Genomic DNA, 14,163 nt, shown 5'->3' with positions numbered 1-14,163 from the left:
CCATTTTTCCCCCGGCCAGCTGCTTGAAGGGCTTGCATCACTCCCACTCACTTTCCTCTGTAGTTCTTCTATCTATAACAGCAATTCTACATTGTCCTGTCTGGCTGAAAATCAAAAACCTTGTTCCTCTGTAGATTTGTTGATAAAACTTGAATTGGCTCAGAGGTAACATCTGTCATGTCCCCATCTCTGTATTTTCTTCCTTGTATTTCAGGTTTGTTTTGATTTCACAAATGGAACTTGCCATGCATTTCTTCCAAAAAGGGCTGTGTTGATGAAAGCAGCAACACGCGTGTGCCCTCTCAGCTTTATTATACTAAGTGCATCTATTCCAGTGCTTCCTGTGGTGTAAATGGTGTTCACTACCTCCAGCAGTGGCTGCTGAATGGTGTTAAAAGAGACTAGCGTCCATTCTGGTTAATGAAAATGCTCAACCCCTTAACCCGCTGCTCTACAATCTGCTTTGTGTACAAGTGTAGCAGCTGCCCTTCCTGCTTAATTTTTTTTTACTGTCCTTTCAACAGCTTACTGGTTGTGTCCCTTCTGTGCGTGCTACCACTTGATTCTTCAAAGTTAGAGGTCACATCATCGCCAGGGTTATTCTCCTGAAACGCTTTAGCACTGGCAGCATGGGGCTGTATTTAAACAAGGCCCATAAATCACAATTAAATCATCAATTGGATTAGCGTGCATATTTACAAGTCACAAGAGTGAGACCTAGTTAGCTGCTGGAAGTGTCATAAGCTCTCTAATCAGATGACTGCCGTTGCTGCCTTCGGGTAACGCCGGCTGCTCTGCAGGCACACAGCGCGCCGCTGCTCACACAGCACCGCGGCCATCCGCCGACCTTGTTTCTCTGAGTGGCAGCCTCTTACATTTAGATTTATGCATTAACTTTCTACTCCTTCTATCCTCCCCTCTTCTCTGCTGGGGGAGCCGGACACAGAATGTTGATGAGAAGGATCGCAGTGACGACTTTGGAGGCGGTGCCTTTGTTTCTTGTTGTCGCCGCAGCGCTACGCCTGTTAGCAATTTGGACACGGCATCGTCACTCATTTGCATTACTGGACTTCTTAACAGGCTGTATCCTTTGTATTCATGCCCACCCTCATACACAGGTTGAAAGGAGTCTGTCTGAATATATTTACATTTGGATAATAGCAGAAATATCTTTGCAGCTTCTCAAAGTTCTACCTTCATGTCCTTGAATTCTATTTCCTCTGCTTTAAGCCAGGATGAGCTCTGCAGATGCACATGAATGAGCATCTGTAAATGGAAGAAATCACAGTTTCTCTACAAGTGCTTTATTTTCCACATTGCTACAGCCAGGCTCTTTAGGTTTGGAATTTTAGACGGTTATAATAACTGTGCCAGGCTTTTCCCTTCAAGTGAAGCATAACAACAGAAAAAATAAATAATTAGAGCTGGAATAAAAACCCTCCTCTTCTGTTCCCCCCCCCCCCCCCCTTGCTTGTCAAAAACCTGTTGCCATTTAGACCAAATGCTTTCCAAGAACATGTTGTGTTGCTAGTTAGTTTCAGTCCTGTGGAGTTATTCTGATGATTTCCCTGCAGCGTGTCCAAAGATGGAAGTAGAAAGCTGCAGAGGGAGGACTCTTTGTTATTGATTGGCAGATTGACCAGCTCGGAGCTTCCCCCTAAACCGCACAAACTCCCTGACCCGGCAGACTCAATGCCGCCATTTCAGACGCACCTTTTTACATCCTCATCCCTCATTGTCTGTGTATTCATTGGTGTCTTTCGGAGTATTTCCGTCTGTCTGGCATCTTCCTGTCTGTACTCTCACTCCCCACCTCTCTCTTCTGCTGTCCAGACTGCTGCAGAGCTTTTACAGCAAAGAAGCATAGTGAGATATGGCACTGCATCATAATGCTTCCAGCACTGAGTTTTTTTTTTTTTCTTTTAAACTCGCTGCACCTCCACTCTCTTCACTAAAACTTTGACGGAACATCCCTTTCACCACTCGTATGGCTTCTTTTTTTTTGCATCAGTCACATGGGATGTGTGTTTTTCTGCGACAGTGATTAAAAATCACTCAGACTTGCATGCTAATGCTCTCACCTTGGCATCACAGTATGTTTCTATTAAAGGAAACCAAATAGCTTCAGAGATTGGGTCGAAATGTTTTGAGCGTTTCCAGCCTGTAGCTTGCCCCTGATTCTGCTCTCGTTTTGTTCGTTGTCCAGCTGCATTAAAGTTCTGATTCCAACAGCAAGGTCTGTACTGTGCACTTTAGATCAAAACAAGGTACAAAGACAGGTTGATTTGATGCACTTATTCAACCCTTTTACAGCTTAACTCTGCTATACCTTTTTGAGCTGCTTTTTTTAGATGCATCATTGGATTTTAGATAACACCTCATAGTTTGGATTTGCCTTTGGTAACGTTATGCTTGTATGTGTCTGTGGAGGATTTTCAAAAATAAAACCACATTTGCATCTTATTTTGAAACCTTTGAAGATCTGTTTTGTTTTTTAACTGTGACTTTTACATAATATTGTTCTTTTATTAAAAAAAAAAAATCTGTATAAAATACAGTATTGCACATTACAAATCAATTGCACTTCTTTTAGGTACAGATACACGTCTAGTTCTCTCTTAATGCTACAGTATAATTACTGAAAGAAGCCAGTCTGGCATGTACAAGAATGAAAGTGTGAATTACAAATACGCAACAGAGTACAGCATGTTGTAATTGTGAAGATCAAAGCAGTAAAGACGACCAATTTGCAAGTAGTTATTGGTGTATTGTTTGATTAATTCCCGGGACTCCCTTTTGGCACACTTCCTGTCTTGTGGGGCGGGGCTCTTGGCTAGAGAACTAACTACAGCTTTATGTTCCTGCGTGAGTTGTTTGTTTCCCCTTTCTTTTGAGTATTGGCTGTTCTTCCTCCTATAAAACAGTATTAGCCCTATTTTATCTTATGAAACACATCTCCATGTAGAAAAATGGAAACCAGCTTTTTCCAACTCCTTACGTTTCACATATCTGGGGGAAAAAAAGGGTTTGACGTGTATTTAAAAAAAAGGCAGAAATACACGTCCAAAAAAATCTCACCTGATATTTAACTGTATAAATTTAGCAAAAAAAGAAACAAAAAAGAAACAAAATGTAGTGTCAATATTTGGAAACCAAACACTTAAGGGGATGTGCAGCAGCCAAAGGTTTATAGTCCTGTTCACTTCATTAAGTAATTAAATGTTCACTTCTATAAAGACTTAAGCAATGTTTAAAAAAAAACTTGGGGCCTGTTTTACTAAAGGTTTGTGTTATTTTTTAACGTGAGCTAATTGATGCACATGCAAAATCATGTTGGACTTAATTTACTATCTGGACCCACTGAAGACTGCTCCAAGCAAAACACACATGAAATGCATTCTGCCTGCTGCCTTTGTTACATTTGCAATATCTGTGTTTTGGCAGAATGTGCTAACAAATCAGAAGAGTTAGTGAAATGTATGCTCTTGCAACAATTTTGCATACTATATTGATATCTTATTACCCATAAGTGGACACTTGGAGTAGTGATTGTAGTTGCTCATCAGTGGGGTAAAACGATCAATAGAAAAATCAAAGGCCAAGATTCTTTGCTACAAAAGATTTCATTGATGAGAAGGTAGTTGCAGCAACCCAGGTTGCAGAAACCAGAATGTGGTGTATAATATTCAGTGCAAAAAAACAGGGAGAGGTGACTTTTTCTGCAGTGAAAATTAGGAAGAAAGATGCTTCAATTGTAAGACGATATGGCAGTAAGTTTCATCTTGACAGAGTTTCTCTGTTACAGAGTAGACCACAATACAGAATGTTGCTTGATAAATCCAGACTCCACCTTTGCCATCACTTTAATAAGAGTTTGGATTCATAAAATGCTTCCATCAGTATTAAACCAAAGCAAAAGTAAAAGTCTGAATTGTTAGCTCAATAAAATGAAACGCTTAAAATTTTGACACTGGACTAAACGACCCTAAAGACCCACTCCAATGAAAATCGTGCTTTTAGCATGTCCTTGTGCCATTTTTCTCATGATGGAGGACATGTATAAAGAAAATTCAACAAAAAATGGTGTTTCTGATTATTCAATTTTTCTTCGGAGTCGTTGTGAATCAGACGAAGAAGCACTGTTGAAAAAAGGTTTGTAGCAATAACGTAGGTCCTACTATCTGTGGGTCACAAACTTCCTGCTCTGCTCCATTCTGATGCATCCACTTGCAGACAAACTGTTTCATGTACGTCTTTGTTTTCCTCGTCTGAACTGGCACCTGGCTTAAAAACTGTACGGCTGGATAGCTCCAATATCGCGCGCCATTTTTGTTTCACTAGTAATGTTAGGTTAGGATTGTAAGTTGCTGTAACTAGTGGGAGAGTTTGTAAACAAATGGATAATGGGTAACGGAGGAGGGCTTACTCAGCACCAACAGTTCCACCCACAACTCAACACAGGTTTTTTTATTTTTATTTAAAAATGGCGAAACCATAAATAAAAGAGCACTGGTAACGCTTTTACAATCGATGAAAAGATGATTGGAGTAGGACTTTAAGATCACGGTTATCTGCATTTTACCGTAATTTTTGTAAAAGTAAATGTGGTTGTGTTTCTTCAAACTGGATTTCTTTTCCTTCTGAGCACAGCTGGCTACTGTTGTTAGAAATTCTGAATGGTTGTGATGTTCCGGCTGTACGTACTTTGGAAACCCTGGGTGCTGCTGCCAGAGGTGACCATGCAAAGGACAATTATTTGTCTCACATTTTAAGGAACTTGTTTCTTGAAAAGCTAGAACATTTCATGGAAACGCTTGAAGTTAGGAAGACTTCAAGATTCACACATGCTACGCTGCTCTGCAATTCGTAGACGATATTTTCCGCTTGGTTTCTGTTGCTGTTGATGATATCTGATTGCCAACATTGCAGCGATACAATCACAAGCACATTCCTTTTTGCCTCTTTTGTTTTAATACCAATGATTGCCAGCTTGGATTCCTCTGACACTGGGATTCAATGAGAGCTTGCACTGAGTTTAGTGAGAGACATATTTGATTCATGAGACAGAATGGACTGAATGAACATAACTCTCTTTGCTCTGTAGTGTTGGAATTGCACAACCCCCATGACTTCAACTCAAATACAAACCATCTCCCAACCTTAAAGTGGATAGATATATGTATTTTTATACAAAAAAACTACATTGCCATCTACGATTCTTTTTAAGAAAATAGTATTTGTTATTCTTCATAGTCGGGTGATTTAAGGAGACAGTTTAGCAGCAGAAAGAAAATGTGTGAAAAACCCAATAATGTTGCTAATATTTTGTCCATTGGGTCTCTTTTTAAACCAATAGGAAAGTCCTCAATCTGCCATAGATACAAGAAGAGTTCATACTCAAAATAGTTCTTGCTTATTTTTCTGTAGAAACAGGATCCTGATCAGTGTTATTTGTGCTTTACAGTACAGTGATATGCTGTTTGTGGAGACTTGTGGTAGAAATGCCAACATCTTCTCAAGGCTAAGAAGACAATGTCTCGACTGGTTGAGTAGAAATGGAACAGGCCCAGCTAGAATAATAAAGAGACAGCAGGAACTGTTCGCGGCACTGATCTCCAGATTTGCTTTTTGGACTTTTTTTTTTTTTTCCTTGTTTAAAAAAGATATGACTTCATTTTTGGTTTTAGTGACATTTGGAAGTTTCCAGCATAGAGGAACTCCCAAACATCACCCTTCTATCTTTGTATCCATGTTTCGAGCTGAAGAGTGTTTTCCAAATCTGTAAGATCCAGACGGGTTTGATAAGACTAAGACTGCGGAGAAGCCAGACAATCTTGGATGTCCAAACAGACGTTGAATCCTTCGCTGTCCTCTCGAAGTGGGTTCTCACAAGAACCAAAGTTTCCAGCGAGCATGCTTCTTGGAGTCACTTTTTGACTTGCGCTTTGGAGTGGAGGTGAAGGCCTCCTGGGGGTAAGGCAGGGGGGCAAAGTGGACATCTGTTGTTGGGCAAAGCCTTTTCATCAGGGGTTGTAACTTGTCCTCTTGCAGCTTAAAATCCAGTTCCACACTGCAGCAAAACACAACAAAAGAAATCATCACAAACACAAGCTTAAGCTCGCACGCTGACTTTAATGGCATACTTTCTGGAACACTACCACTTAACCCTTTTCCCCGGAGCTTTAGCTCCACTGCTTACGTTCATTCCTCTACCGTAACTCTTCAACCAAAATCGTCGTTGATCACAACAATAGTTGAGAAGTTACGGGTTCATGTGTCATTTAGGGTGTTGGTGGTGACACCTTGGATTTTAAAGGGTAATAAACTAAAAAGGCCAAAATTGTCAATGCAGTTCAAACAACATAAATCTCGTTAACTACAAAAGAAAAGTATTTTTTTTATTAAGTGCTGCAATTTCTCATATTTGTGTCCCCTTTTTCGCCTGCTGACGTATTTTAATATTTTGATAGTAAAATCTGCCTTCCACATTTTAAAATATTGCTACTTTCTCGCATCTACCACAGAGTTCCTATTTGTAGTGAAGCAACCAACATTTTAACACTATTCTCACCTTTTTTTTTTTTTTTTACAAAATAGTGCAAAAAACAAAAAACTATTCCATTGCTCTTTTTGGCTAAAGTTGCTTATTTTCTCTTTTTTTATTTTCATTAATTAAATGAATCTAAAGTATTTTTCTTTCTTCTTGTGTGGCAAAACATTTTCACCTCAAGATCAGTTACTTTTCTAAAAGGGAGATCAGCTGGTGGGCATTAGTTTAAGCCTTTAAGGACGATGTTTTGATCCCCCTATAGTGCTTTCAGCTTTGCCAAGAAAGTCATCCAAAGTATAAAATTATGTTATTACGTTTTTTGTTTTTTTTAATTGTTGCTCCTAACAAACAGTCAATTTTAGCTGAAATGACATATTCCCCAGAGTTTAAAGGGATTTATCTGGAACAGCCATCATTGTAATCCTATGCCCACACCCAGCGGACAGCCAGGTCCCTGCTAAGTAAAACCCAGTTTCCTATTATTGTGTGAGAAGTGCAAGGAATCAGGCTGATTGGGGGAGTCTTGCAGATGGCATAATGGATAATAGCGGGAGTGCGCCCGCTCTGACTTTAAATACAGCAACTCTGTAATGATTTTCAATGAAGGTTTTCATACGGAACCTTCAGTTAGATAAGAAAAGATTCGAGTGTGGGAGCTTTATGAGGACTAAATTTGACATTCTTGCAGACACTCCGCATGTTGCAATTGTTTGACTCAGGCATTTTCCATAGAAGAAAGGAACAACTTTAATCTTTAAATCACTGACTGCTAATTCCATTCGTATGAATGAATGCTTGGATGAAAGCACTTTGAAATAATTTTATGAGCTTGGTATGCATTTGTTTGCTCACAACCTGTTTGATGTGAAAAGAAAATCTGTCTTTCTCCGTTAAGGACAGGCGTAATACAGAAAAGGCATTGATCTTGCATTGGATCTCAATTACGAATAATATGACTAAGTACACACGATTAAAATCTTTGCTCCAGCACTTAACTAATATATTATGCATAAACTAAAGTGACTATTAGAAATGTGCATAATTAAATAGTTTTTCTACTCTTTATTTTGTTAAAAAATAATATTTGATTTTCCTTCCAGAACAGTTTGGAATAATCTCTGCCTTGGTGAATGACCCATCTACTACAGTAGTTTTTTTCAGTCAAATTCCACACAATCCATCTTAAAGCCGCTCAGAATTAAAAATCCAGGTTTATATATAATTCATTTATTTGCAATTAAATGATTTCTTTGGCTTCAGATTGTGTTAATAATCAGATTTCTTCTTTTGGGCTAAAACGAATGTGCAAGTGAGCTCATGTTTTTCTGCAAAGTTTTCTCATTTTAAGGTTTATTTCATTCTCAATTGGTTAATGCCCATCTGTTTACCATTTTTTAATGTGACTTTCCTTTTATTGCATATAAACATTTGTGGTTTAGAGGATAAAATAGCTGTTTTCCAGTTGGAAAAAATCATTGGTTCTCTTCCCAGCCTCACCATATGTCAAAGTCCCCCTTGGGCAAATCATTAAACCCTCACTTAGTGGAATTTAAAAGATAACTATTTGCTGTAATTAGTGTAGTGCATGTTAGAACAACTATATGAAATGTAAACCGTTGACACTGATAGTCGCTGGGATTTTATTATCCAAGATAACTGAAACTTGTAAAGATTTGTTTATTTTGTCCACACTAAAGTGAGCAGGATTACATATAAGAGCACATCCTTCACACTTTTCATAACCATAAAATTGTATTTTCTGATTGAAAACATGACTTTTGCAATTTATTTAATACAGCAGACATACAGAATGGATCTTGCAGCTTAAATAAATTGATGACAGAACTATAAGATTGACTTTTTGTTACAAATGAATAAAATCATTCTGTGCAGGAGCTGCTCTCTTTTTTAAACTTGCAAAGGACATAAAAACAGGGGGAAAAAAAACAGTTTAAACACCATGGGCTATAGCTGCATTCAAGATTACGTGTTTAGCGTGTCTTTGAACGCACGTCACATGCACGGTGTGTCTGTAGCTTCAGCGTCATCCTCTGCTGAAGGTTGTGCTGCTCCTGCAGGTAGCAACCCTGCATTAACACACATACTTAATGTATCCTACTGTAATTTAACATTACTTACAGTTAAATGCAAATAGGTTTTAAGCGTTCTCAAATCTTCCATACGTCTAGGCCATGTAAAATACATGCTAAATGTTTTTCTGTAACCTTATGCGGTCACATTTCATCAAGTCAGAGAATCCTAGAGAGTCCTAGAATTAAATGCTAACACAAAGTACGATGAAATGTAAAGCTTTTATGTTGTTTGGGATTGCTTAGTGACTCATAAATACCAGGAAAGTGATTTTTAAAAGGATGAAAAGTGAACGTTGACATCCAGGCTTAAATGCAGGAATCTCTCTTTGATGCAAAGCAGGTGTCGTTCTATGACATGCAGCCTTTATTCAGTGTGTCTGCATATCTCACCTGTCACTGACGCAGCTTTCCTGGCTTAATGTTATGTGTTTAATGTCAGTTTACACCTTTCAGGTGTGTGCTTTGATGACAGGATGATATTTGGTTCTCAACTGCACCTTTTCCATTACGTCCCTCTTAAAAAAGTGATGTCAAATAATATTAAGTAGATAGTAGTTAAATCCATCCAAGTACGGGCTTCTTCCGGGATTTTCACTGTCAGAAATTATAAAATTAGACAATTGCGTATCACATACACACCCTATGTGAGCTTCATCAGTAAGGGGCCAGTACTAGCTAGTGCCGTACAAAAAAACAGAATGTGGTGGTAAGGTATGACATCATCACCTGTTCATCACAAGTGCATGCAACTTACGTTTGCCTTACGAAAAATTCACGATACAATTACCACACGCATGATAATTGTAATTTCCATTTTCATGAAGTCTGTTGTGGTGGCCATACGAGAAACTGCAAGACACACCTGCATTCCCCTTAACCCACGTTAGCGTTGGGAGTGGAGTCATCTGGACCCCACAAGATAGCACAAGGGTTAAAATGGGACCAAAAAGTTATATCACTCATACAGATCAACTCCCCAACGGGGGCATGTGACTAAGGCTTAAGCTCAGTTTTGGGTTACAAGCAGATTTTTTAAGAATATATGCAATAAAAAAACAACAACATTGGACTGAGCCAACCTGCACACTATTGTTAATGTCTACCTTGCAGATCCATATGCAAACAGATCTCTTTGTCTTTTAAAGTCAGATATACTGTAAATTCAGTCTGGCATGGTAAATGCTTTTACAGCACTCTATATCACATCAAAAGACAAGTACATTTATAGTTGCAACAGTGCTGCATCTTCAAAATAGAGTCTTAGAGCACTTTGTTTTAGTAAAACATTTGTGGCTTTGTTTTCTTCGAGTTATGGTGAACTTAAATCCAAACAGCATCCAATCAGCTTAGTGGTTCATTATCTGGAAATTAAAGTGGCTGGTGCTGTTGGTATGGCTTTATGAAATTGTCTGGAGCTTTGGTGTGTCATTTAAAATTTAGCTGGAAGCAAAAAAGTGAAAGGTTGTTGACATTTTCCTTGTTCCCCTTTCTGCTACTCCCACAAGTGGTTTGTTAAATCAGGACAAATTGAAGAAAGCACTTCAGACCTCGCCGGTCTTTAACCTCTACCCCCTGACTTTTTCCTGCCCTTTTCTTGACCTTTCAGAAATGGACATCCATGAAATAAAGATGTTTCTTTTTTGTGCCATGCTTACCCATTTCATCGTAGTCATTGTTGCGGACATTCTCACCTACTTTCTTTTTGGGGTTTCACCTTTCTATCGTTCCCTTAGTTACACATCCTTTATGTTTATGTTTTTTGGAAAATATTATTTCCAGTAGGCCCCCGTGACCCCGTAACCCTCCCAAAAAATAAACGAGTTTGGATCATGATAAAAGAAAAATGTATCATCAAATTTTTGCCCCTTTTGTGAGAGTGCAATCACATTGTTAATCAAGATAGTTTTGCTACTAGTTATTTAGCCTTTTAAATAATGGATTGTCCTTTTCTACTAATAAAATGCAAGAGATGCATTAATGACCACCTGAATAGTGGTTGAAAACTTAATCAAAGTCTACCTTTTATGTCTGCATATTAGCCTACATAGATAAAAGGTGGGGTTAAATGGCACATCAGTTGAATGGATTTTGAATCCCTTGCTTCTCTGGAATATGTCGTTGTGCTGTAATTTTAACCAAAAAAGGAAAGTTTATCACTACCAGTTACTCCTTCTATCTCTAATACATACACACTAACATACTGTGAATCTATACATTTGTTAACCGCAGATAATGAAAACCGCTGTACTTGTTACATTAGGTTCACCTTTTTTTTAGCTTCCCTTTTGTGTTCATTTGTTTTATTGAAGAATTCTCATGTGAGGAAGTCTAAAGACAAAAGAAGAGGATGAAAAGGTTTAAGAGAATGAGGAAAAAATACAAGTGTAAAAAATGTTGGATGTTCGGATCAGACGCAGACAGGAGACTGTAGCAGGTTGTGTATTCTGTTTGAAATCTAATGTCCGAAGACCTCAGCTTCATATTGATCTGGCATTGCTGTTATGCCAAGGATAAGCTTGACAACGCCATAGACTCTTTGACAAATTGATTTTACTGAAGGGTGTATGGCTGACTTCGTTCTGGGCTGCATTAAAAGTGATTTATGGACCCAACATCCAATACACGAGTCACGAGACCAGCTTCCTCATAAACACAAGATCTACGGTTTAGGCAATGGCAAAAAGACACAAATAAAGCTAGGGGTGGAGATGGAAAATGCAGGAGCGTTTATGGGTTACTGTCTCCATGGCACCACGATTTAATCACTTCTTGGTTTAGATTTTCATCTGGATGGAAAATGTTGCCAGTTTTTCAGGGAGAAAGAACTTTTGTGAAACTCATTTACTTTAATGCAATAAATATAAACAAAAATGTGAAATGTGAGTGTTTAATAAAAGCTAATATATTAGTTTGGCATTACCACATTGAGATAATCGTGTAACATCTTTTTAGCCGTGGGATCACTTATGGTTTTTGGAAAGAGTTTCTGCTGAGCACTAAAAAGGATTAAAGGTGTGTAAATGGATTTAGCCAAAAATTAAGTCCATAAATCTCAATTTAAAAGCATAGCACTAGATTTCTAGCATTTAAAAATCCAAGTGTTAATTTTTGTTAAAAGAAAAAGAAAACAATTGCATAATTTCAGGATCTACCAGTTTGTCTTTTCGGAAAAACTGTTTGGTACATTTTTAGGAAACTTAATTAAAAAAGAGCAGGAGACTTTAGACTAGTGGAAAACTTGGTCTTGACTTTAAAACACAGAAAACAAAAGGAATGTTTTATGTAAATGCCTTGAAAACACTGAACTTTACTTTATCTAAACAAAGACTTTGTAGTGTTTAATTGAAAAGAAATAGAATTAACAGGATGTAGAGGTGCTCTGCTGTGGGAATGTGGCAGTGCAGGACCCTCATATGCATGCAAGAGGGGTTTTGATATGTCTGAAAACAAATCCAGCAGTCATTTGTCAAGCAAGGTCCAACAATGGAAGAAAAACATGGAGGCAAAAAAAAATGCAATATGCAGTGGCAGAAATGGAATCAAAGGCTGGAAAACTAAAGACATAAATCTGTTCCTGTAAAAAAAATAAAATAAAGCAGAAAATACAGTGAGTGTAAGCTTTCTTTTTGCAATCACTAATGAAAGAAACAATGATTGAAATGCTATTTAAATTACACAACAATAATTCAAAACCACCCAACTAAATCTAAGTGTAAGAATTTGAAAATAGATTTTGTTTTTAATTGATAGATGAGTTTTAAATCTTATTAGCTGGGCACAAACAGGAAGCTTGTAAAATCTTTATCTACAGGCATTTATAAACTTCACAAATATCTTTGACGAAACTCACTGGCTTCTATACAACAAAAATGAACCCTGAGGTGGACTGGTAAAAGGGCGGGACAAGGTAAAGGTTGAAGTTTTGTTGGCTCCACCCACCTGTCAATCAAAACAACATTGCTTAAAGACCCACTCCAATGAAAATTGTGTTTTTTAACACGTTCTTGTCTCATTTTTGTCATGATGGAGAACATACATGAAACAATTTTTCCATTAAAACTGCATTTCTGAGTATTTCGTTTTTCAAATCGTGATGGATCAGAAGCAGATAAAAAACCTGCTCATATTTGTGACGCATAAAGTCCCATGGCTGGGCCAAACTGATCCGTTCCAATTCTGATGCCTCCACTTGCAGACAAATAAACACACGAACGTCTTTGTTTTCCTCGTCTGGGCTGGCATCTGTCTAAAACTGTACGATTGGATAGTTCCAATATTGCTCGCCTTTTGTTCCTCCACTAATGTAGCTTTGGGGTTGTGAGGGGTTGGTTAGTGTCAATGTTAGGATAAGAAAGTAAGGGCGTTCATTAAACTTGTACCTTATAATTTTGAATAATAAAAAACTCAAGTCTATGTTTTATTGTAATGTACAACAAACCTGTCTTATAAACAAGTCCTGGGGCAGCAAATGCTTATAGCACACAGGAGAATCTTTATAATTTTCTGGCTTTTGCTAACTGTACCAAATAAAAGGGAAAAGGAAAAAAAATTAAAAAGAGAGAAAATGAAACATCCACAGCCTTTTCCTTTATGCTTCTACCTCCTATCCTGTATTCCTCCGCCTCCAGAGAGGTTGTTTTCATGGAGATCTAAGTAATTAGATTGCCATTTAATCCCACAGCCTCTGTGAATATGACTGCTATATTTGATTCTGTGTCCAATCAACACAATTTACCATGTCAAGTGAATCTCCTAAAGAAGCACTCAGGTCAATTTAACTGATTTTCGACATCTCAGCGGGAACATTTTTGCCCTTTATCAAGTGGAAACTCTGGCGGACATCAACAAGCTTTGTCAAAATAAGACAGTTTTTGTATTGAATTTCTCGTTACGCCCGTCCTCCACTGTTGTAGTTTTTCAGCCGATTGTTGCAAGTCTGGGAAGAGAAAGCTGGATTTTTTTTCCCCCTGCCATCATGAAGGTTCTATGAAGGTTTTAACTTCCAAAGTAAAATAAGTCCAGCTGAGCACATTCTGTACAGCAGAGGCAGCACAGAGGAATTTGATTGAAGAGGTCTACAGCCAATGAGGATGCAGGACAGTGTTCTGTGAAAATAAAAAGTATGCAAAACCACGCTAAAAAAACTCCACAGAACTGCGAGACGTCGAAAGGTGAACCGCTATCTAGTGATTAAACAGTGTATAGACCAGTGTTTATCAACCTTTTTTGAGCCACGGCACACTTAAACCTTGACAAAAATCCTCTGCAATCTCACATGCATTATTGTGATAATTGTGGCAGAAAAAGCTGAAAGTTGCAGCTGTTTTCATGTGGGTTCGTTGTGGTTTCAAGACGTTTAGCAAGGACAACTCATTGTGCGCTGAGATTCTGTCACTTTCACCCAATGCATCATGGGAGATGTAGTGCAAACAGCCGCCGGACGCAGAAGGACTCGCGTCTCTGAGCTTCATTGGAGACAGTTAAAGGGGCGGGACTTTTCCGAAAACAGCTCTAGCTGAA

The 14,163-nt window shown here is 38.2% G+C and overlaps 2 protein-coding genes across 3 annotated transcripts in view; one reads left to right on the top strand and one right to left on the bottom strand.

The window, feature by feature from the left end:
* Nucleotides 1–14,163, top strand: part of dock1 (dedicator of cytokinesis 1) — a 176,933-nt gene that overhangs the window by 71,757 nt on the left and 91,013 nt on the right. The window lies entirely within an intron of this gene.
* The window catches only part of insyn2a (inhibitory synaptic factor 2A), a 31,215-nt gene continuing 22,686 nt past the window's right edge, over nt 5,635–14,163 (bottom strand). Inside the window, exon 4 of the mRNA XM_011488265.4 lies at nt 5,635–6,070. Within this exon, the coding sequence (XP_011486567.1) occupies nt 5,887–6,070 (184 nt within the window). The 3' untranslated portion in view covers nt 5,635–5,886. The remainder of the gene's footprint in view (nt 6,071–14,163) is intronic.

The sequence above is a fragment of the Oryzias latipes genome, chromosome 19 (assembly GCF_053564925.1).
Source record: "Oryzias latipes strain Hd-rR chromosome 19, Olatipes_Hd-rR_3.1".
Classification (NCBI taxonomy): Eukaryota; Metazoa; Chordata; class Actinopteri; order Beloniformes; family Adrianichthyidae; genus Oryzias; species Oryzias latipes.
Note: the sequence above shows the minus strand (reverse complement) of the source record. Positions and strands in the feature narration are given on the sequence as shown.